This window comes from Stegostoma tigrinum, chromosome 13 (assembly GCF_030684315.1).
Source record: "Stegostoma tigrinum isolate sSteTig4 chromosome 13, sSteTig4.hap1, whole genome shotgun sequence".
Lineage (NCBI taxonomy): Eukaryota > Metazoa > Chordata > Chondrichthyes > Orectolobiformes > Stegostomatidae > Stegostoma > Stegostoma tigrinum.
The window spans coordinates 56,086,147-56,111,362 of NC_081366.1; the positions used below are offsets into that span (position 1 = coordinate 56,086,147).

The window sequence follows — 25,216 nt, forward strand, 5'->3', positions numbered from 1 at the left end:
GAGCATACCAAATTAAGGAACACCAGAAAATGAACAGTCTTGCACCTGTAAAAGTTTTGTTTTGTTATCAGGATCAGGAAGACAACTGTCATGGATATATGGCAACATCTAGAACCATCAATTAGAATTGCGAATATGATGCTCCAGGTTCATAGATATGCTCTATTATTACCAGCTTTATCATCTGGCACTCAAATTAACTCGTGAATTGCAAAAGTAAGAAAGTTGGAACAACAGCAATCTGACAGAACGTTTGAACTGCAAATTTACCAAGCCCATGACTGCAGTGCGCCGCAGTAGAATAATTTTGAAAAAGTAGAAGCATGGCCGTAAGATGGCTGCAGTGGTCACTTGATCACAGGCAAGGCTGATGAGACCCATGTGAAGTAATCAAAGCCAAATCAGTGGTAGAACCTGGTTGGCTTCTTGCTGCCTCACTTATAGGAGTCCTTAGTTAGCCATATCCTCTTGTTTAAATCATGACACCTCCAAAGGACTTGTAAATAATATAAGCCTTGTTCTCCTTGCCTGCACCACACTCTTGTTTTTAAATGTGTATATTGCAATTTTTTTTTCTGGATTGTATAATAAAATTCCTCAGTTTCCCTTCAGAAAATCTTGGCAATTAGCTTTGTTATTGAACGAGCTGTTTTGTTTGAAAGCTGTATGCTTAAACAAACGTTATGACCGATCAAGACAGTTTTACAAAACCCCTCACGTGGTGGTGTTAGTTCTTGCCGGTCACCTGTTACAGATGGTCATTCCTGAATAACGCTCAAGAATTAATCTGTTACACTCCTTTGTGGGGACAAAAGTACACCATCCATGTCAAATGCAATAGGTTCAGTTCAGACATCACGACTGAAAACTGTCAAATTTGAGCTTCTATGGGATGGCAGCAACAGAACTGTATTCAACCAAAATCTGTAATCTCATGGCCTAGTATCTGCCACTTTGCTAACGGCACCACACCAGGCTGGTAATTTTGGTTTTGTGTGGTATTCAGGACAATATGCCAGATGCAGCACCATGCATACCCAAGAGATTTGAAACTACAACACAGGACTGTGTATATGTCAAACTGTGACAGAGGTACGTGATAGACAAGCTAAGTGAACCTACAGCAAGTAATTCAAACCAAAGCTGTCTGGTGCTCATGGATCTAGACACGAATAAAATTGTGCATTTAATTAACTGAACACTTAACAGGAGCAGGCCAGAAACTTACCCCATCGTCAGTTTGGCAAGAGCTGGCATATTTGTGTAAAGCCAAGAAGAAAATGTGCAATCATCTTCAAACAGGAATGCCTTGTAGCTAATCAATCTTTACCTCCTCAGGGAGTTGTCTGTTTCACATCAGTCTTTAGTCAGTTCATTTCACAATATGACAAACTGCTGAAATCACTGAAAAGTAAACTTTCTGGACTCAGACATCACTTGGCTATTACCATGAAGGCTTGTGTGCTTGAATTAGCCGTGCCGCAATGCCAAGCTGCTCCACTACAGCTAAACATTTGCATCTGTGAGATAATACAGAAATAAAATCTTGATTTGCAAATGGGTGAAACATTCAGTGATAGTTCAGCTCTGGCAGCATCTGTGAAGTGGGGGGGGGGGTGGAAATCAGAGCTAATGTTTCGGGTCCAGTGGTCCTTCCTCAGGACTTGAAACGTTAACTGTTTTTTTCTTCACGGATTCTGCCAGACTTGCTGAGTTTTTCCAGCAACTTTGTTTTTCCTGATTTACAGCATCCACAGTTCTTTTGGTTTTTATATCAGTGATAGTGTCAAGTCAAATCTGTTCATTGGTGCTCTGATTCCCACAAAAAACATGTAAAATAGTAGCATATGTAGACCATTGAATCTTTCAAGCCTGCTCCATCATTCAGTAGGATCGTAGCTGATCTTTGTGCTCAGAATTCCACACTACCCTCTACCCTCTACTCGTGATACCTTTTGATTCTCGTGCAGAATAATCACTTTCAAGACAGAAGTGGATGCCCCCTTCGGCGGCTGAATTCTAAAATCTCTGCCATCTCGAAGGGAATCTCTCCTTGTGTCTGTAAAATCTTAAAGCATTATCCTGTAGCTCTAGATTGATCCAGAAGAGCAAACTTTTCTTGCCCACCCACTTTATCAAGGTCATCCAGTATGTTTAAAATTCAAACAAGTTCCCCCCACTCTTCTAAACTCCAGTGGAAACAGTCCCAGCCTATCCAACCGATATCAAGGCAACCCAATCATTCCAAGTTTTTGGTGCCATAAGTTGACTTGCTTTCGAGATACTTAAATCCCTCCTTCAATAAGGAGACCAAAAATTTGTTCACAATTTTGAGATGTGCTCTCTGAATGCCGTATACAACTGAATCATAACATTCTTAATTTTATGATTTCCTCCCATAAAGAATAGCAACCCTTTAGTGACCTTGATTATGTGATGTATCTACATACAATCTTTGTGGATCATTAGATCACCTCCAATCAATGAATATTTGCAGAAGTTCTCCATTTTAAGTAATTGTTTTTATACTTGCTAGCAAAGTGAACAACTTCACATTTTTCACATATTTATATGTCATCTAACAAATGTTTGCCCACTTACCAACCTATCTATATATCCTTCTCCATACTTTGCTACTTTGTCACTAGCAAATTTAGCTACCATGGTAGCTCTTCCCTCATTTTAAGTAGGTGTTCAGCCCCGGAACTATTGTTTATGTTCCGCTTAAGGTTATAATTAGATCTGAATGAGAGCAATACGTTAATCGGTGTGGTTGCCATCACTGAATCTAAGATTTTTGCATATAAAAATTGCCCGGTGTACTTAAACTCATAACTAGCCAATGTAGCTCTGTTTTGCTTTTTACTTTACCTTGTAATAAATGAACAAAGCCAAGAAGATACGTAATAAATATATGTTAAGATTAGATTGCCTACAGTGTGGAAACAGGCCCTTCGGCCCAACAAGCCCATAACGTCCGTTGGAACATCTCACCCAGACCCATCCACCCCAATAACCCACACACCCCTGAACACTACAGGCAGTTTAGCATAGCCAATCCATCTAGCCTGCACATCTTTGGACTGAGGGAGGAAACCGGAGCACCCAGCGGAAACCCACGTAGACACAGAGAATGTGCAAACTCCATACACAGTTACCTGAGGCTGGAATTGAGCCCGGGTCCCTGGCGCTGTGAGGCTGCAGTGCTAGCCCCTGTGCTGCCCGTGACATGAATTCCCTAATCCCAAAATGATGAGATAAACCATTATTTTGGAACATAAATTTGGGTGTGCCATTTTGTGAAGGCAAAGCCATGGAGCGTTCACTTAGGCCACCATCGAGAAAAATAAAGACGAGATAAAAGCTAATGGCTGAAGTGCTACAAAGATTTCCTGTACTAGGTACAATTTGTTAGAAGGTGGAATGATTATTGTGTATGTTGACAGAAGACCAGAATTGAAGGTGCACACCTGCTAACAGCTGATTTTCCAAGGAGAGGCCAAATTTAATGCCCTGAAACTGAAATGAGAACGTCTATGACTGTCAAAACATTTCCTGCAAATCGTGGTTGGTTTGGTAGATTTGAAAGATGCCATTGTCTGGATGAGTGGTTAAGCTGTAATTGTGGACAGTATAATAATTAGTAATTACTGAGTTGAAGGCTGTCGTGAAGGGAGACACCACACCACAAAATCTTTTAATGTAGGTGAGACAGGCTTTGTTGAAAGGATAATGTTTAGTAGGTACTTTCTTTCAAAGAGAAAACTGCACCAGAATTAGTCAGGAAACAGTTGATTGCATTATCACCCAATAACAAAGCCAGAGGGTGAGTTCAGAATTCCAGTGAGTATGCTTTGCACATGAATTTTCAATAGCTTTTTGTCTAGTTGCTGAGGAATATTTTACTGGGGTGGGGAGGAGGAAAAAAATCGCTCCAAAAGCTTTGTTACTTTTGGGTAATGCCCCAGGACGTCCTTTTGAGCTTGAACAGCCCTCTATTTGAAGTGGTTTCTAAGTCTGTTTAGAAATCTGTACCCTTTCCTACCTGGATGTTGTATTGATTTATACTTGTGTAGTGTGAATTGTTTTATTTATTTACGGCTTAAATGTGAAATAAACATTTGCACTCTGGCTGAAAATTTTGGGTTAGTAATGCATCTCCAGAACTTAGATTATTTTAAATGAAAATCTTGCTTCAGTTTCAGTAGTGATTTAAACCAAAGCATTCCTGTCCTTCCCACATGCCTAGATGAGCACAACTCCAACAAAATCTGAAGCAAAGCATCGTGCTGGACAAAGCCTGATGGCACCTTATCTATAATATTAGGTATTCATTCCCTCCACTAGCAAGGTGTCAGCATTGTGTACACTTAGAAGACATTGTAGAAATTTGTAAACAGGTAACAGCTTCCAAACCCATGACTCTACCACTTAGATCAAAGGCAACAGTGAATGGGACTATCGCCAACTGCAAGTTCTCCTCCAGGCCATTGTTACACGCAGGCCCTGTAAGGTGCGATTAATTTGTTTTCCTTTATTCACCTGCTCTCTTCATTTGTCACAAGGCTACTTTTAGAAAAGACCCCTCTTTTGGATACCATTTCTGCCAAACCCAAAGGAGCTAATTTTGCTAGGATTTTTTGAGTTCGCAGAAGTGATATTAGTTAAGTACAAAGTAAATAATTATGCTGCAGACATGCACAAAAGATTATAAGAAATAAGTAAGCGCAAAAATAGGTATGAACCAACCTCACTGGGTGGTTTATGATCGGATAGTCTAGCAGTCAATTTCAATATTCTAGGCTTTGCATGTAGCTGAAATCCTTTTTGGTCTGGTTCATTTTGATGTTAGCTGGGACCACACAGGGAGGAAATACTTGTCGTGTTTCCTGCAAGCTGGCTTCTAGGCCTTGGCGAAGTTGTTTTGTTTTAAACCTTCAAAGAGTAACTAGTTAATTGTTCTTCTACTGTGAGCTGTATGGTGCACTAGTGCCCCAAACGCAGGCGACTACACAAAGATCGCTGTTCATAGCGCGCTTTCTCCCACTATTACACTCGCAGACCATAGTTGCAGTTGATTTTTAACCCTATTTGTATATACTTGGCAGGGCAAAATCCAAAAATGCAGGCAAAAGGAGGACTTTCTGCTAAGAGAGAGTGAGTTAGTCTGGCTCTGTGTTTCTGTGTGTCTCTTCCTGTCTGAACTATCCCTGATATTCCTTGACTGATGTGATAGTCCATGGATCCCACACAGTACTTTGCCAGATAGCACTGAATTTTCACCGGCAGTCTTAATTTTGTCTGTAGCAGTTCTAATTTCAAAGAAAATTTTGGAATATAGCCTAAAATAAAATTCCCGTGATGCTTTGGAACTTTCATCTATTGTAATGACAGCATTAGACGGCACGGTGGCTCGGTGACCGGTGCTGAGAGGCTGCAGTGCTAGAGATTTGGGTGCAATTCCAGCCTCAGGCGACTGTCTGTGTGGCGTTTGCACATTCTCCTCATGGTTTCCTCCGGGTGCTGTGGTTTCCTCCCGCAATCCAAAGATGTGCAGGCTAGGTAGATTGGCCATGCTAAATTGCCCATAGTGTTCAGGGTTATTGGGGGATGGGTCTGGGTGGGATGTTCCAATGGTTCATGTGGACTTGTTGGGCCGAAGGGCCTGTTTCCAGAGTGTAGGGTCTCTGATTCTAATTCTAATTCTAATTCATGCTGTCCTAAATTTGGTGGTTGTTTTACTGTCCCAGAATATACAGTTCAGTAGATATATCTGTGTCGTATGAACTGCAGTTGTTCAAGATGGTCTGCTCAACCTACACCCAAATATTTAGGATGGGCAGCATATGCTGGTTTACCAGTGATGATTATATCCCATAAACATGTGAAATAAGATCAGTGAACTATAGCCTTGAGATTGAAGGAAGAAGAGGAAAGTTTTTGATCAATTTAATTTATAGAACATAGAACAATACAGTGCAGAACAGGTCCTTTGGCCCTCATTGTTGTGCTGACCTGTGAACTAATCTAAGCCCTTCCCCCTACACTATCCCATCATTATCCGTATTATCCACATTTGGTTTGTATAGTGTTATTTGAATAAAAATGCTTTAAATGAAGTATATTTTGAAGGAAAATATTTTTACTTTGATAAAGAATTGAGAATATTGGAAAGAATACAAATAACTGCAGGGAAAGTGATTTGAAGTAGACCTGAAAAGCAACTGCAGCCATGATGGATCAAGTGACCAATGTTCTATAAATGTACAGACCTTGTATGTGCCATTAGTAGGCTTATCATTTAATGTAAAGCAAGGTCTTTGGCCATTGAAACAGAAAATGGGAGTGAGAATAAATTATTTGGCCCTCCGTGCCTGCTCTGCTATTCAATGATTGCGGCTGATCATCCAGCTCAGTACCCTGTTTGCATTTTATCCCCATACCCTTTGATCCGTTTAATTCCTTCTTGAAAACACTTCAGGTTTTGGCTTCAACCATTTTGTGGTAGAGAATTCCACCAGTTCATCAGCTTGCGGGAAATATTTCCTTTGTCCCAACTAAGTGGTCTGTTCTGTTTCCTTAGCATTGGACTCTGGTTTAGACTCTCCGGTTACTGGGAATGTCCTTTCTGCATTCAGTCTTAGTCCTGCTAGAATTTAATAGGTTTCTGAGAGATTAACATTTATTCTTCTACACTGTGGGGGTGTCGGTTTGTCAGTGGCTGGTTGGCTGTTTACAAGGCACAGTGATTCTGACAAGGTGGGCTCAATTCCTGTACTAGCTGAGGTTACCACGAAGATTCTCCTTAATCTCATGGCATGGTGACCACCAGGTTAAACCACCAGCAGTTCTCTTTTTTTTCTAATGAGAGACCAGCCCCATTATCTGATAAGACTGTGCCAACTTTACTTTTTTATAGTCCTAATCCATGCAGTCTCTTTTCGCATATTATTCCTACCATTTCAGGAATCCAAATCTGCTGTACAAATGGAACTTTTTTGTCTCATTCCAAATCAAGAGGAGCTCTTGGACAACGTACATGAAGTGAAACTGTATCTCAATGAGTCAGCATATTCTTAGGAAAGGCAGAAAACACTTGGGGCTGAGCACAATGAGGAGGAATAATAACTTCAAAATATTCAGTAGACAGTACTTTACTGTTACTGAAGAAATAGGTCACTCTGCTATTGAAACTTCATTATCCTTTATATGAATAGGTTGTTGATTTGAGAAGAGTATCATGCCAGCATGTTTTGTTGAATCAACCTAAATTGGTTTGCAACAACCAGGGAATGTTTGTTTTGTTCAAAGCACTGCTTCAATGAGTTGGATTAGTGAGTGTTTTTTAACACTTAAACTGGTCTAACTATTACTTCAAATATCTGACTTTTTTTGGAGAATAATTTTGATTTTTATTTTTCCCTGCGCTGTCACTTGAAACCAAATTTATTAAACTTGCTCATGTATGTTTGAGCAAAATTAGTGTTTTTGCTTCTTGTCCCACCTCTCTCTTCTCCCCCCACCGCCCCCAACTCACTGCTTATTTCTGGTTAACAACATTTTAGTATAATCATGTTGAACTAAAAGACATCAATTTCTGAATATTCATTTAAAGCATGCTGTTATTTTGTTTAAATTTGAAGTGAAAGGTATAGACAGTGGCCAACTATTCCTAAACAACTTAATTTTGTGCTCAAATCAGTTTGTGAAAATGTGGACTAGTATCTATTTTTCCTCCACTTTTTTTTTTCAAAAAATGGTGACTTCATCACTAGACGTTATTCTATACACAGCAGTTGCTCTCCGCAGTACTTCACGCGGTGATATGGGGAAACTTAAGAGCCAGTAGCAAAAACAAAGTTGCTGGAAAAGCTCAGCAGGTCTAGCAGCATCCGTGGAGGAGAAAACCGAGTTAACGTTTCGGTCCAGTATCCCTTCCTCAGAATGAGCCTGTAATCTTTTAGGGACGTCGCATCCAAGTTGTATTCTATTACTGTTATCATAGCCAGGTGTGTACTTTTCCAGCAGGAGTGATAGGATAAGCAAGTGTGATAACTGACTTGTCTTTTTCTCCCAAATTGTCTACTTCATTTCTGAAGAAAGGTCCCGACTCAACATCAACTTCCCTGCTCCTCAGATGCTGCATGGCCTGCCGTGTTCCTGCAGCTCCACACTCTGTTATCTCTGACTCCAGCATCTGCAGTTCTTACTATCTCTGTCTAATCATACTGCCTTGTTTGCTATCCTATTTGTTAGCAGTTAAATTGAGGACCATCTGTAGAGAAAGCCCTGTAGTAATGATATATCTTTGCTTGTATAAGGTTTGTTTCATCCGGCTGATTTTAGGTATTGAGAATATTGATCGGCATTCAATATGTGGGGTATTGTTTTCTAAAATCAGGAATGGCATAGTGGGAGAATTTCCTGTGTCTGTTTTGAAGAGTGTAGAATTTATGCACTCAAGTAAGCCGCTACTGGACTGGACCGGACCAAAACTTACTCATTTGTTTACATTCTTATCTGAGAATAGTATACTCCTAGATGTGGTTCAGAATTTTGTTAGGATCTTTAAGACCAATGTCTTTTATATTTAAAAGAAAACTGAAAGCCCAGTTATTTGTTGAGAAATGAAATATCAGAATTTCACTGTTTAAAACAACTCATTTTCTACATAGGAGATCTAATCTTTTAAAGCCTATAGTGTGGAAACAGGCCCTTCGGCCCAACAAGTCCACACCGCCCCTTGGAGCATCCCACCCAGACCCATCCCCCTTTAACTAACACACACACACACCCCTGAACACGGGCAATTTAGCATGGCTGATCCATCTAGCCTGCACATCTTTGGACCGTGGGAGGAAATCGGAGCACCCGGAGGAAACCCACGCAGACACGGGGAGAACGTGCAAACTCCGCACAGACAGTTACCCGAGGCTGGACTCGAACCTGGGGTCCTGGTGCTGTGAGGCTGGAGTGCTAATCACTGAGCCACCGACCCACCTCCTAAGGCAGAGCAAACATTAAATACTGACTTTGGTAATCTTCTCAAGGAATTTCAGCTCATCTTCTAGAACTTACCCTGATTCTCCAGCCAATAGCAGTGCACAGAGTTGCACAGAGTTCCACAGCGCATTCTTCAGCAAAGAGAAAAAATATCTGCAGAATTTCCTCAACACTGTCCGGAAGCTGCAGCAGCTGTATTTGGGTTTGATCTGAGCTTTATAACTTGGTTTTAGTCACTTTCAGATTGTGTGTACTGCCCAATGGACTTGATCAACTTCTAAGGTTTATAGCTTTCAACTGGTTTAGTTTCCTGTCAGTGGTTTAGTTTCCAATCATAATTTAAATCTTTGTTTCTTAGCGACTGATCAAGCCAACTTGACTTCCCTTTCCAGTCAGGGTTTCAAATACAATCTTTGATCATTGATTCCATTTGCGAACAACAGGCATTGGAGTCTAGATGGGTGATTCTTTTTCTTTGCAATTGGTTCCATTGGAATTCCGTGAGGCACCCAGTGACCAGAGATATTTAACTGGACCAGTTTCTCACTGTGGCTACAAGAACAAGTCAGACAGAAGGCATTAATTGGCAGTGACTTGCATCCTGACCACCCAGAGATCTGGCATTAGTTACAGGGGACAAGCCAAGCATTTGATGGAGATTCTTTACTTTTTTTGCTTGAGTGCAATTTCAATATAAATACTTGACACAGTATCCCCCTGATTTGCACTGTATCTGCAACTGCTACTTTAATTTGTTTAGCCCATTACTGGCTTACCATGACTACGTTTTGTGCTTGTCACCGTATTAACTTGAAATATACACTTGAGTCAAAATCCTGCAACTCCCTACCGTCAAATCATTTTCTCTTTTTTTTGGAAAACTTAACAGATCTTTTGCATGAAGTGACTTGCAGACCAACCTGTGCTGGTTTCATGAGAACGTTCAGATTGAAGTGCAGTTGTACAGTGATGGACTGTTAACTAAAAAAACTGTAGGAGTATCTTTACTGCACCACATGCAGCAGTTTAAGGAGGTTTGCCATAATTATTTGGGAGGCTTTTGCCCGCAACATCCAGACCCTGTGAATGAAAATAAAGCAATTCATTAGTACTGTCTCCTACCTGAAGGAATTCCACAATTGTTCTTGTATTGTGTTCATAGCTGAATATATAAATGCTTAGTTTATTTTTATTTGAAGGCTGTACAGGAGTACCTTTTGCAAAAGACTGATCAGGTGTTAGAAATTTTAATTCCAATCTAATGTAACATTAAATGCTACTGCAAATATATCAATACAGCAAGCATTTTATTAACTGGAACTCACAGGCGTAGTGGCATGGCAGTTGATCAACTGATCTGCATTGCGGCAGTAAACCCTGACAAAGCAAAACTTTGAGACATCCACATCCCTCAATCTGTAAAAGCATCCAGTGCACCTCCTGAAATCAACGTAAAAACACAGCAAGTTAAAGAAATGTAATGCAGATCACTTATGATTTATTTAGTGTCAGCAAGTAAAGGGTGGTGGGGAAAGCTATCGGCTCACATTCAATGAATGATCGTTTGGAACTGATCCAGTTTCCTGATTTGCTAGGAACCAGCAGGTGTCTATGCACCTAGTCCAAAAATCTGAAGTTCAGAAACTTTGTTACAATTGACTTTATACCTGCAGTTCTGCAGTGAATGAGCCAGCAGCTGATGGGAGCGAAGTGATGGTCATCCTCAAGAAGTGAGTAGGTCAACACATTTGCAGGAAAGTACTGAAAGGACCTTCATGGCTGTACTTTGTGCAGTGCTATTCTAAAGAGTCAAGCCTGCTGTGGTCAAGAAAAAGTGCACTTGGGCTTCCAAGAGTGCATAAACTTGTAAAAGATGGACATGGCTTATCATTAAAGAAGATTCAGTCAGAAAATAAATGCTCAGACACCATGGTTGATCATCATATTGGAGGTGTATAATTTTCGCTGGATTATCAAGAGTACCGGTTGATAAGGTGCCAGTTAAAATGGAGTTTGCGGTATATATCAATTTGGTCCTGCTGTGGTAATGTCACTGGGCTGACAATGCAGACCCTTAGGTTAACAATCTATTTTCATGAAGTGGAGGCCCTACTGATGGGCAAAGTCAGAATTCACACAATATCAGGTTATGGCCTAGCAGGCTTAATTGAAATCACAAGCTTTCAGAGCGCTTCTGTGATTCCAAATTAACCTGTTGGACTAAAACCTAGTGTTGTGACTTTTGATGAAATTCATGATTGAAAATCTCACTGGCAGGTAGTGAAATTTGAATTCAATTCTTTAAATGATTAAATATTTAAACAAAAAATCTGGACTAAAGGCAACCGGCCATATGACCTTGGTCAGTTGTAAAGACCCATCTGGCTCTCAAATGTCCCTGGAAGGTAATATGGGGAGGTGATGGCCTTGCAGCATTATCACTGGACAGTTAATCTGGAGACCCAGACAATGTACTGGACACATGGGTTCGAGTCCTGCCACGGCAGATGGTGGGTCTTAATTCAATACATACCTGGAATTAAGAATTTAATGATGACCATGAAACCATTGCCGATTGTCAGAAAAACCCATCTGGTTCACTAATGTCCTTTAGGGAAGGAAACTGCCACCCTTACCTGGTCTGGCCTACGTGTGACACCAGTCCTGCAGCCACCACGACTCTTGCTGCCCCTTGGCAGTTAGGGATGGGCAATAAATGTGACTCCCACATCCTGTAAAAAAAGAAAAAGTCTGTCTTTTCTATTTGTCCTTCTTGTGGACTCGACCCATTTAAGTGATTTGACATTTTAAAGCCTCCTTTGCAATTAGGGATGGACAATGTATGCTGTCTCAGCCAGTGATATCAATGTCCTATGAATTATTTTTAAAGGAGCCATAAAATATGAATAGCTATATTGGCTCTCATTGTAGACTTAATTTGGGCCTGCGTTAAGACAAATGTGACTTTAATGAATTTCAGATTTTAATATTTCATAAGTAACCTGAAAATAATTCTGTACTTGTGTCATCAATCTCCGTACCAACAAATTTGGAACCAAATCAACATTCAGCACCTTTTTGAAGTTTTGTTGTGAGGTTTCCTGCTGGAAAGGGTGACCTAAAATTGGCTTCTTGGTTCATGCCTCGCTTAACTTTCTTTATTTTTGTGTAGGTCGTCTAAACTACACACATCCAGGATCAGACAGTCCTCTTTCTATTAATGGTAAGTATGTATCATAACTTTTCAGTGCCAGTTCTTAATTGCTGAAATTGATGAACATTACAGGTCCAATCACCATGCCACGATGGTGCGGCAATAGAAATTGAGCCTTTTCCAAGCACTGAATATCTCAGTTCACTAAGTTTTTTTTTTGTTCTGAAGATAGCTAAAAGTATAACACTTCATTTTTTGTTTAAGATTCGTGCCATTTAAGCCTACTTTGCTACTCTTCACTGCCAACCATGTGCCATTATTGAATAGATAAAAATTAGAGTACACAGTGAAATTTACTTTGCACACTGATTTCTTAAATTTTTATGTTATGGCAAATCTTAGAACTGAACTGAGTATCAACAATAATAAACTGAGAGGGAGGTTCATGTCATGCTCAGTCTCTGGACAATGGAATTCTATTTCTCATCTTGGAATAGCATCACCGAAGAATAACACAAGACAGAAGTTACTTCTATCACCATTCAATTATCGTTCTATCATGCCTGTTCTGTCTCTTAATTGTTCAATTAGTTCCTTTCCGTACCTTTCAGCTATTTCCTCGCGAAACATGCGTCCAAGACTCTTATGAAAACTGTTTAATCTACTTTCATGTGAATTTTGGATCATAACAAGGTCAAACAGTAGAAATAGATTTTTCTTAATTACTCTATAAATACTTCATTATTTTGAACAGTTATCTCTTGTCCTAAAGTAAAGATCCATCTCCACTAATTTGCCTAAGTAACTGGTTTTTAACTTGCATACTGAAAAGAAATTAGATAAAACCATGAAATGCATGATGAAAAATATCAGCTTGATGGGTAAGAGTATAAAACAGCCTTAAGTTCTTATGAGTTTATAAACCTATACAATGGAACTTGGGCATCTTGTTTTTAAATTTCATACAGTTGGACAGCCAAAGTATTTCTCTAGTTCAGAATGACCCATTAGTGGTTAGTGAGATTTGAAATTGACACAACTTCCTGAAAGACAGTTATTTTTCTTGCGAGTTTGATGTAATCTGTGTCACAAATGTATTTTTGAAATCTGGAGGGAAAGTAATGTTACCAACAAGCTGTGCAATATGTAGTAGCCTAAAAGGTTCCTTGCAGTTTTTATTCTGTGATGAATATCAGCTGAACAAAGGTGACAGGACCTTGCACTAACAAAAAGCTCACAAGTAATATTTTTAAAGGGAAAAAGTTAACAGGGATTGGGTGTATGGGTTAGTGTATAACAAAGCATCTGTAAGAGAATCCCTAATACATTCATTTCTATTACACTTGACACCTTACTACGTTATCTAAATTTTTTTGGACAGGTATAGGCATGTCATGCATGAATTGTGTTGACAAATTGTACTGCACACAACCCACTATTTCTAGATTCCTACATTCTCAGTATAGCCTAAACTTTAATGCCTATTGTGTTGTGGAGACGAAGTGGTTTAAAAAGTAAATAAAAGCAATTGCTGAAAATCAGGTTTGATAGTATCTGTCAAGAGAAATAGAGTTAATCTTTCACTATGGCTGTGAAGAACTCTGGAACTTGGAAAGTACCATTGCTAGAAGTTGAATACCTGCTGAGGGCATGCTGCAACAGAAAATAATGAGAATAGATCATTACAAATGATGAAAGGAAAAGGTAAACTGGAGTGATGCTGCTGATTTATTGATTCGTGTATGAGTCATTTCATGGAATGTTAGTGTATTCGCATGAATTCCCAATCCTTGTGTTAGAGTTCACTTTTTTAAATTAATGTTTAAGCGATTGAAATGGCCCATTCCTAACACAAGTAATCTAAATTCAAACTTTGTGGATAGAAGAGGTGTAGTCCCATTCTTAATACAGCAATGGTAAACTGGTGAGTTTTGAAAGGTACTGTCACCAAAAAGCCTCAGACAGCACCTTCCGAACCCACAGCCACTTCCATCTAGAAGGTAAAGGGTAGCATATACATGGGACCACCGCCATCTTCAAGTTCCCCTCCAAGCCACTCACCATCCTAACCTGGAAGTGTATCATGATTCATTTACTGTCTCTGGGTCAATGTCCTGGAATTCACTCCCTAATGGTATGATGAGTCAATCCACAACAGGTGGCATGCAGCAGTTCAAGAAAGCAGCTCATTCCCAACCTCTGAAGGGCAACCAGGGGCAGGCATCCCACACAAAAAGGAAATATTTCACAATTCTTTGAAATTAAGTTTGATTTAAGAATGATTCACTGTCAAGATCTTCAGATAATTGTTTTCACAGCTTCAATTTAGATAATCATATGAAGCTAGTTACTCTTTAATGTTATATTTTATAATATCACTGAAGAATTTAGTTTTTATCAGATGAGGTATTCATGCTGTATCTTAAATGCTTAATTAATTAAAACTTTTTATTGGAACCATACCTTTTTTGAATTTTCAGATTAAAGGTCATAAACCACATTGCTTATGATGAATGTGCATAAACTGTTTTAACAGCACAAAATCATTTTAGGGTTTTCTTTATTTAAAAACGCTAGTTATACTTCATACTGTGACTAGAATGAAAGCGCATTACAGTTAACAGATGACAGTACTGAGAAGTGACGTAGGAGGATTCTAGGAAAATTTCAGCTTGGTCACCACCACTGAGAAAGGGGGTTGTGGACGACCTGGTGTTAAACATGAAGGAAAGCACCCAATAAGGGGCAGGTGTGAGAAGTGACTGAGGAAGATTCTGGGAGATTTTTTTCAATCCTACTGGCAGCGTATAAAGGGGAGGAAAGTGGGAGTGACCATTTTGGAGGGGGATGTTAAGGTCAAAGTCTGGCTTTGGTGAGCATCTGGTTTTACTGAAAGAGTTGGGAGATGGGGTGCAAGCAGTATTAAGACAGAGCAAGGTGAGGTCTTTCCTTATTTTAATCCAGTCGTTGCTACAGGGATGATAATGACAGTTAGTGCAATGGTATGCTCCTCCTGTGAGATTTATGAAATCATGGGGAAGCCAAGTGTCCCTGACAGCTCTCTGCAGAAAGTGTGTCCGCCTGCAGCTCCGTCCTGACCTCGTGTATTGGTTGAAGTGGCATCAAAGGTTCAGCCAGATAAATGGATAGGAGGGGCAGGCAGACAGTGCAGGAATACTGTGTGGCTGTTCCTTCTCAAACAAATATATACCGTTTTGCATACTGTTTGGCCTGATGGCCTGTCCGGGGAGCCAGATCAATGGCACTACAATTGACTGTCCCTGTGTAACAGAGCCAAAGTGAAGGTGATCAGAGGTCAAAGGGATTCTATAGTAAAAGGCACAGGTTTTTGTGGCTGAACCTCCAGAATGGTTGTGTTGCCTCCCTGGGTCCCAGGGTTGAGGATGTCTGAGTGGGCACAAATATTCTGAAGAGAGGGTAAGCAGTCAGAGGTTGTGGTCCACATTGGTAGTGATGATCTATACAGGAAGAGAGATGAAGTCCAGCAAAAGGTGTTGGGTTAAACAGTTGTAAAGCGGGATTTGCTCCCTATGCCATGTGCTAGTGTGGCCAGAAATAGTAAGATAATACTGTTGAATGCATAGCAAAAGAGCTGTTTTAGAAAGGAGGCAGGCTTTCAGATATCTGAATTACTGGGATTCCTGCCAGGGCAGGTGAGACTGTACACGGAGGATAGGTTACACCAAATTGGAGGGGCGCCAATATCCTTGCAGGGAGATTTGCTAATGCCACTAATTTGGCAGGGGTGTGAGAACAGAGCAGTAGGTCAGCATGTAGAGTGGTTTGAGGAGAAGGTAAAGGCTAGTTCAAGTAAATCTAATAGGAAGAACTGGTAGGGCCATGTAATGAACTCGGCAGAACAGGCAGTCTGACGTATTTATTTTGATGTAAGTAGTACAACAATTAAGGCAGATGAACTGAGGACCTAGATTAATATACAGACCCACGATGTTTTGGCCTTCACAGAAACTTGGCTGAGTGTAGGGCAGGACTGGAACCTCAACGTTCCAGGGTTTAGATGTTTCAGGCATGATAAAGAGGGATGTAAAAGAATAACAGTTGTATGAAAGATTTAAGGAGAATGTTATAGCTGTACTAAGAGGACATCTTGGAGGCTTAATTCAGTGAGGCCATATGGGTAGAATTTGGGAGTAAGTGAGGTGCAATCATTGTGATGGGGTTACAGTATCAGCCTCCCAATAGCGAGTGGGCAATGGAGGAATAGGTGGGAGAGAAAATGAACAGGTTGTGTCAAGGATGCGGGGATGAGAGGGAGGGTTGGACATGAGATGAGACCGGGTGGGGAGAATTAAAACTGAATTCCATGTTTAGGCCATCGGGCTGTAGGCTCCTGAGGAAAAATGAGGTGCTGCTCCTCCAGTTTGTGGGTGGTGTCATTGTAACACTGGAGAAGGCCCAGGATGGACATGTCACTCGGGGAGTGGGAGAGAGAGTTAAAATGGTGGCATCTGAAAGGTAGTGTTGTCGTTTGTCACGTGCAGAGCGCAGATGCTCAACAAAACAGTCTCCGAGCCTATGCTTGGTCTCACTGATTGTATAAGAGGCCACATTGGGACCTGCGGATACAGTCAACTTTGCATTCTCTTTTCAGTGAGATCCCAGAAGACTGGAGAATAACCACTCTTGTTCGTTAATGTAAAGAGGGCAACAGGGATAATCAAGGATAGACTGTCGTGACATTATTGAAGATTCTTAGGGATAGGATATACCTGCATCTTGGATAAGCATGGATTTATTAGCGATTAGAATTAGCATGCCTTTATGTGTGTTGAGGTTTTGTCTTTCAAACTTGATTGAGTTTTGAGGAAGTGATGAAGATTGAGAGTAGGGCACTGGGTGTTGTATATATGGACTTGGGTAAAGCATTTGATAAGTTTGTCATAGTGGGCTGGTCAGGAAGGACAAGTCATGTGGGATCAGAGGTGAGTTTGTGAATTGGATCTAAAATCAGTATCGTCAGAGATGGAAAGTAGTTGGGGAGGGGTGATTTTTCTGACTAGAGGTCTGTGACCATTGGTGTTCCACAAGGTTTAGTGCCAAGCTTGCAGATGGCATAAAAATTGGGGGTGGGGGGAGGTGGGGGTGTAGGAGGGAAGTGGTTATGGTTGGTAAGGAAGGTTGTCAAAACATATAACAGGGTATACATTGGTTGGAAAGTTTCACTGAGAAATAGCAAATGGAATTTGGTATAGAAAGTTTAATGCATTTTGAGAGATCAAACACAAAGGTAATTGGCAGGACCCTTGGGAGCATTAATATGCAGAGCCATCTTGGGCTACAAGTTTGTAGCTTCTTGACAGTGGCAACAGAAGTGAATAGAGTTGCAAAGAAGGCATAGTTATTTCTGCTATGTGTGTTTCGTTAACGTGAATTGGCTGTAATGTGATTGATTAAATTGCTATTTGGATAACACAAACTTTTTACTGTACAGCATAGTGATTTTCTATAGCGATTTCCCTATAACACAACTTTCTGTGGCGATTTTCTATAGCATGAGGTTGTGCAAGAATGCAACTATCATGGTTTCGTAGAACTCCTTGTACGGTATTGCTGGTCTTCGGTTGGGACCTTGAGTTTTTTTTTTAAAAAGTTGCCAAATTGTTGTAGCTGTGTGTGACTTTAGGCTACATTTGTGTGCAGTTCTGGTCACTCCACAGGAATTTTTACAGGCTTTGGAGAGGGGTTCAAAAGGGGTTTATCAGCATGTTGCCTGGATTAGTGTAAAAATTGTAAGGAGAAATTGGATAAACTTGGATTGTTTAGAGTGTTGGAGGCTGAGGGGCGATATGATACAAGTATATAGAATTATGAAAAACATGATTTTTTTTCCTCCCGGGGAAAATCTCTCTTACTGAGAGACAAAAGTTTAAGGTGAAGGGGTAAAGTTTTTTTTTAAAGAGGCTGGTAGGTGCCCGGAACACTTTGCCAGGGGAAGTGGTATAAGCAGATACAGGAGCAAAGTTTAAGAGGCATTTACGCAGGTAGGTGAACAGGCAGGGAATAGAAGGGTATGGACCATGTGCAGGCAGATGGGATTAGTTTAGAATGGCATAATGTTTGATGCAGACATGGTGGGGTAAAAGACCTGTCCCTATGCTATGCTGCTGTTATGAAGTGAAAGGAGTGATTGATTAGTTTTTGGGGTTTGTAATGAAGTGTTATCCACAATTATCATAACATAATCTGAGAATGTAATGTTAAGTAGCATTATTATTTCCTTTTAATACATTGCATTCTAGTTAAACAATGAACTTCATCTCTGCAGTCTCTTTTAATTATTTTAGTTATTCCAGTCTTAATGTTTAAATGTCTTTGGCAACGTCACATGTTAGCATGTGTTGTTTAATTCCCGATGGAATGTTTCCACTTACGACAGGTTTTCCTGATTGCAAGAGGGAAATAATGGTTATTTTGACATAGATTATATGTATGTAACAATGGCACATCTTTGACTAGTGAGTTCTGATCGGATAATCCATCTCCATCTTTGTTGTTCTAATAATAAAATGAAAGTGTTTGCATATTCTAAAACTATATAATCTGTTTCTGATTAGTCAACCTGTGCAGAATACAGCACTGACATTTGGGGGCTTCTAAATTCAGTAATTCTTCTGTTTAAACAAAATTAGTGCTAGCCCCTTCACATTTCATCTTGTGTGTTTAGATCTACATACAGGAACAAAACTAAGTTGCCTTTTAGTGAGACTTCCGTAAACTCTGTGGAGAACTGATAAAGGCTGGGTAAATATAAAAGGCACATTTACACTTTTTTATTAAAAACATGTAGATTAGCAGAATAGGCAGAGTTGCATTTAAGCATGACGTAGTACGTTATTGAAAGAAGTATATGCTCTGAAAAGATTCTAAAAGCTGTTTTATGCATGTAGATAAAGTCTTTAATAGCTTTTTTGGATTTTGTACGTTGGAATATAGGCAAGTCAAATAATTATGCGTAAGTGAATGGTTGGAGCAGATTTGGATTGTGCAGTTATGACTTAATCCACTACGTAAATACTGCGGAGAGCGTTGGAAAAAGGCTGTTTAGCCAGTTGAGCTGCTTCCATTATTCATCACAATAATGATCTGTCATCCAGCCTCCTCATTCTTTTGCAGGATGTGGATGTTGCTGGCAAGTTCAGCATCATTCCCATTTTCAACTGCTTGTGAAAATATGGCGGTAAGCCACTGCCTTGAACTGCTGCCAGGAGGAGCTGTACACTCCAGTGCTAAAAAAGGAACTCTAGGATTTACACACGATGATCGTGAAGGAGTGGCAGTATAGCTCCAAGTCATAATTGTGTGCAGTTTGGAAGGGAACTTGCAGATCGCAGTGTTTAATACATTTGCAGCTCAGTTCTTCCAGATGGTAGTAGTCATGGCTTTTGAAGGTTCTGTTGCAGGAGCCTTGGTGAGATGCTTCTGTACATCTCGTGGATAGTACACATTATACCAGCGCACAGTGGTGGCAGAGATTGAATGTTTGAAGCTGGTAGATGGGGTGCCAATCAAGTGGGCTATTTCCACCTGGATGATATTGAATACATTTGGAGCTATACCAACCAGGCAAGTGAAAAGTATTAAGCCACACTTAAGGCTTGTGCTCAGATAATGTGGATAGACTTTGAGCCAGGAGTGATTTTTACTAGTGGAGAATTTCTAGTTTCTGACTGGTTATGTGGCTGGTCACCGGTAACCTCCAGGATATTAGTGTGGAACTTAGCAATGGTAAGGCCATGAATTTCAAGGTCCATTGGTTGGATCCTCTTGCCTTGCTTTGAGGGAGCTGTTGCTTGTCTCCTTTATCACATGAATGTGACTTGCCACTTATCCAAGTCAGGATATTTGCCCAAGTTGTGCTGCATAAAGAAAAGGGCTGCTTCATTTCTGGCCTTGTGGAGAAAACACAATTGAAGCAGCTGAAGGTGCTTGGGCCTAGAACATTTCCTGTCTGTGCCCTGTATCCTGTCGCACCATTTGGTTAATAAAAATTCATCAATTAGCAATTAACCCAGCATTAATTGCCATTGTGAAAACAATCTGACTTTTATGATATTTTGGGTCGAGACCCATTTTCTAAAGAAGGATCTGAACCCAAAACATCGTGGTTTTTTTTTCTGCTCCTCTACTGCTTGGCCCACTGTGTTCATCCAGCTTCACATCGTGTTATCTCAGATTCTCCAGCATCGACAGTTCCTACTATCTGTGACTTTTATGATACTTTGACACGTTTTCTTACCAAATGCTTATTTGAAAAGCCATGTGGGTACAGTGGGCCAAATGGTCTGTTTCTCCACTAAGACTTGTGATTCTGTGCTGTTTATATTCAGACCAATCATTCATTATACAACTGTATTTTGTTATTAAGCTAGATATGCTCCTCTACTATTATAGTTAATCATGATGGCTCCGCTCTAGAATTGTTTTATATTAGAAACATACTTATTCCGAGTTCTGCATTATTCCCTTAGTCTGCCTTGGATCTCTGATCTATTCCGTAGCCTTAAATGTGAGTTTTGCTTTAGTTAGCTCTGTTTTCATGCCCATTTAGTTGCTCTTAGTTTAAAGTCCTAGTCTTAGACTCCATCTTCTACCTTTCAAACCAATGTAAAGTTAAACCAATCTAAGAAACATCTCAAAAGCATCCAATGAGCTCCTCATCAAAGCTGCTACTTGCAGCCTGATCTTTCCAGATTATGTATAGATTAAAGTCATCCTTCATTTCTGACCTTTTTTATTTTGGGGCCTGTAGACCACTCATGGTAGTGAAGACGTTTTCTCCCTTCGTTCCTTACCTTAATCTAAACTGATTTCTACATACTGGTCTCGTGAACCAATTTCAGTTTGAGCTATTGCAAAAATGCCATCCTTAAAATATTATTCTGTTTAGTCTACGTAGCACCCCCATCAAAGTGAATATCACTTTCCTAAGGTGATTCCCATAATTGAATGCTGATGCTTGATCTGGTCTAATCAGCCTCATCATCTGGTTAGGTCTTGCTACAGTTGTACAAGGCCTTGATGATGCCACACAGAGTATTGTGCCAGGTTTTGGTTGCCTTATCTGAGGAAGGATGTCCTGACTATGGAACGGGAACACCTGTTGCCTGGGATGGCAGGACTGGCATACGAGGTGAGACTAGATTGGCTAGGACTATATTCACTTGAGTTTAGGAGAGTGAGAAGGAAATTTTATAGAAACTCCTCAGTTTTAACAAGTCAAGATGGGATAAATGCAAGGAGGAAGCTTCTGATGACTGGAGTGTCTAAAATCTGGGGTCATAGTCTAAGATTATGGGATAATTTCTCCAATCTGTTTATGCAACAGAATTTGCTCATCCCTGGGAGCAATCTCATATCTTTCCTGCACTCCAGTGCGTGTGTAATTTTCCTAAAGTGTGGCACACAAAACTGCAGCTGAGGCTGAATAACAACTATGCAAGTTTTATAATTACTGCTTTTGTATGTATTAATAGTGCTGTCTCAACATATGTTGCCACCTTCAGTGATTAATGTGCAGTACACTCATGTCCTGCTATTCCTGCATGCCATTTTAAAACTAGCCTTTGTTTTTATATTCTTCCTACAAAAGTAAATCCCTTCACTCTTTTCTGCATTTAGTTTCATCCACCACACATGTACCAGCCTTTTGAATGTCCTTATGAAATTCTGACCTATTCCTTATCACTGTTCATGATGATTTCAAACTTTGTATCGTGTGTATGTTTTGAAGTTGTGCCCTGTAAACCAATGTCTAGGGTAAGATCTAGTTGAATGTAATTCACCCATAACAAATCTATGTTGGCTTTGTCTAATTAAACTGCATTTGCCAAGTCACAGTTTTGTCTTGAATTACGCACCAAAATTAAAGACTGCCTTGTCATTTCTAGGTTTAACTTTAAACTTTGAACAGTAACATTTGCAATTCTTCACTCCTCTTACTGTTTTTGAGTCCAAGGATGGCTGGAAAATCTGGTCATGCCGCCTGAATGTCCACATTAATTTCCCCACAGTAATTTTAGATACAACTTCTCAAATGGTCTCATACCTCATTGGTTTAATTACAGCTTGTCTATCCATTAACACCTGCCTTAACATTTTTAAACACTAATGACAGCTTTTCCCTGGCATAACTGATTCCTTACTTGACTGTCTAGTAAATGCTTACATATTTTATATATATTTTAACTACTTATTCTAAAGTCTGACTAGTCAAAAGATCCTCCTCTGTTTTTGAATCTCCTGTTATGTGGTAATAAATCATTGTTTTGCTTTGAAATCTATCTTCTGTTGTATTTCAAACTTGATCGATTTTTCAATTTGAAGCAAATGGAACAACCTCTGAAATTCTTGCAAATTGACATTTGTCCACTTCATCTCTCACTAGAGAAGTAAAAGTCAAGTCAGCTTAGTCCTACTAGTGTGTCTCATTAAAGAAACAATTGGTGGTGGTTAAACTTGAGGGTCATCACATATCAGGTGAGTGAAGATTTTGAAAAAGAGTCCTTCGTGGTAACCTCAGCTAGTTGCAGGAAGTGAACCTGTATGGTTGGCATCACATTGCATCACAAACCAGCTGTCCAACCTACTGAGCTAACTAATCCCACTTAGGAAATTAACTGAACCTGACCATTGCAGGACTGTATTAGCTACAACTTGAATTATTGTAGTTTAAGATGAAGTCAGTCCTTTTTATAACAGCACTCCTTGTCTTGTGCTGTTGTAGCACTTCCTTTAAAACTTTTGTCATATGTCAAATTTTCTTCTGACAGGCATGACTATCAAGCATTAATGTTAGCTGAAAAATATCATGAAATCATCTTCTGCTACACTTTTTAAAACTTTGGGAGATGTGATTACTTTTTTTGAGGTATGAAAGGGATAGCTGGGATTAGGTGCAATGTATAGTGTGCTTACTGTACACTCTGCATTCAAGGATTTAACATGTTCAAAAATTGATTTAAATAATTGAGTTGGCAGTTTTGGAGCCTTCTGGTTGTTGTGTAATAGAATAATATAGAGCATGAATGTGTTCTGCCTTCTGCCTTGAGGATAAACTGATTAGTTGATCAGATCATGTGCATTTCTACAGTGACACTCTCACCATCCGTTGCTTTTTGCCATTTATGTAAATGATTTGAATGTGAATGTGGAGGTATGATTACTAAGTTTGCAGAGGACACCAAAATATGTTGTGTAGTGGATTGTGAAGGAGGTTACTGCAGAATACAACTGGACCTTGATCAGATGGGCCAATGGAGCCAAAGAGTGGCAGGTGAAGTTTAATGTAGGTAAATGTAAAGTGTTCTATTTTGGTAAGGCAAACTAAAGCAGAACTTATACACTTAATGGTAGTATCCTGGGGAGTGCTGTCGAACAAAGACCTAGAGGTGCATGCCCGTATTTCCTTGAAAGTGGAATTGCAGGTAGGCAGGGGTGGTGAAGATTACGTTTGGCACACTTGCCTTCATTGATCAGAACATTCAGTATGATTTGGGATGTCATGTTGTGGCTGTACAGTACATTGAGGCCTCTTTTGGTATACTGTGCTCAATTCTGGTCTCCCTGCTTTAAGAAAGATATTGTGAAACTTGAAAGGGTTCAGAAAAGATGTACAAGGATGTTGCCAGGGTTGGAGGGTTTGAACTATAGGGAGAGGCTCAATAGGCTGGGGCCGTTTTTCTTTTCTGGAGCATCAGGAGTGACCTTTATCAAGGCTTAGAAAATCTTGAGGGGTGTGGATGGAGTGAATCGCCAGGATATTTCTCCTAGGGTGGTGGGGGAGTCCAAAACTAGAGGGCATAGCTTTTAAGGTAAGAAGTGAAAATTTTAAAAAGGACCTGATGAGTAACTGTTTCATGCAGAGTGGTGCATGTTTGGAACAGGCTACTACAGGAAGTGGAGAAACTGATGCAATCACAATATTTGAAAGACCTAATTTGGATAGGTACATGAGTAGGAAAGGTTTGTAGGAATAAGGACCAAATGCTGGTAAATGGGACTAGCCTGGGGAAAAGATCCTGAGTGTTCACTATCCACACCCCTCCTGATTTTATAAGCCTTTATAAGGTCATTCCTCCGCCTCTGACACTCCAGATTGGCATGTCTGGTTGTTGCAGACGAATTAAAGAGAAGGTTCGGTTTCTATGCTGTATGAATTTCCCTTTGCTTTCCACAGTGCTGCATTTATGGCTTGCTAAGACTACACTTGGAGTGGTGTGTCCGGTTTTCCTCCATATCTGAGAGGATATACTACTGTAGATATGTACAGCAAAGGTTCTGTAGCCTGATACAGAGGTTGGCACGATTGTCGTGTGAAGAGAGATTAGTGAATTTAGAAGAACAAGTGGATCTGTGTTTGGAAGACACAGCATTCAAATTGGGCAAGACAGACAAAATGCAGGGTGGGTGTTTCCACTGGGGAGTCTAGAGCAAAGAGTCACAGTCTCAGGATATGGAGTAGGTCATTTTAGAACTGGAATACGAAAACTTTCCCTCCCAGAAACTGGGTCTTGGGATTTTTTTGAGATATCAAGGATATGGAGAGAGCGTGGGAGTGTGGCAGTGATGTAGAGGATATTGAATGGGGGAGTAGGCTACGAGTCAAGCATCCTACTCCAGCTAGTTTTAATGAACTGGAATGCAAGATACCGTGTTATATTGTATCCTCTATCGCCTGGGTGAATGCAGCTCCTAAGACCAGAAATTTGCCATTATTCTGTACAAAGTAGTCCACTCAATCAGCATTCCAACCAGAGTTTGCCATTTACTCCATCTATTAACTACATGCACTGCAGCAGCTCCTAAACCTTCAACATTTAATAGGTGCATTTGATCAACATTGCTTTTGTGTTTTCTTTCAAGTCACACATACCGGTTTGAACTTTATCATCCTTCATTGCCACTCGGATGAAATCTTGGAACTCCTTAAGGAGCTAACATTGCAGCACCTACTTCTTCACATAGACTACAGTGGTGCCTCAGGCAAATTGTACTGTTGTTTTTGATCTAGGGTCAAGA

General features: G+C 40.1%; 1 protein-coding gene across 2 annotated transcripts in view; it reads left to right on the forward strand.

The window, feature by feature from the left end:
• Positions 1 to 25,216, forward strand: part of cpeb4b (cytoplasmic polyadenylation element binding protein 4b) — an 86,077-nt gene that overhangs the window by 22,334 nt on the left and 38,527 nt on the right. For both annotated transcript variants that reach the window (XM_048543194.2, XM_048543195.2), the window contains exon 3: positions 12,176 to 12,226. In XM_048543194.2, coding sequence (XP_048399151.1) covers positions 12,176 to 12,226 — 51 coding nt within the window. The remainder of the gene's footprint in view (positions 1 to 12,175; positions 12,227 to 25,216) is intronic.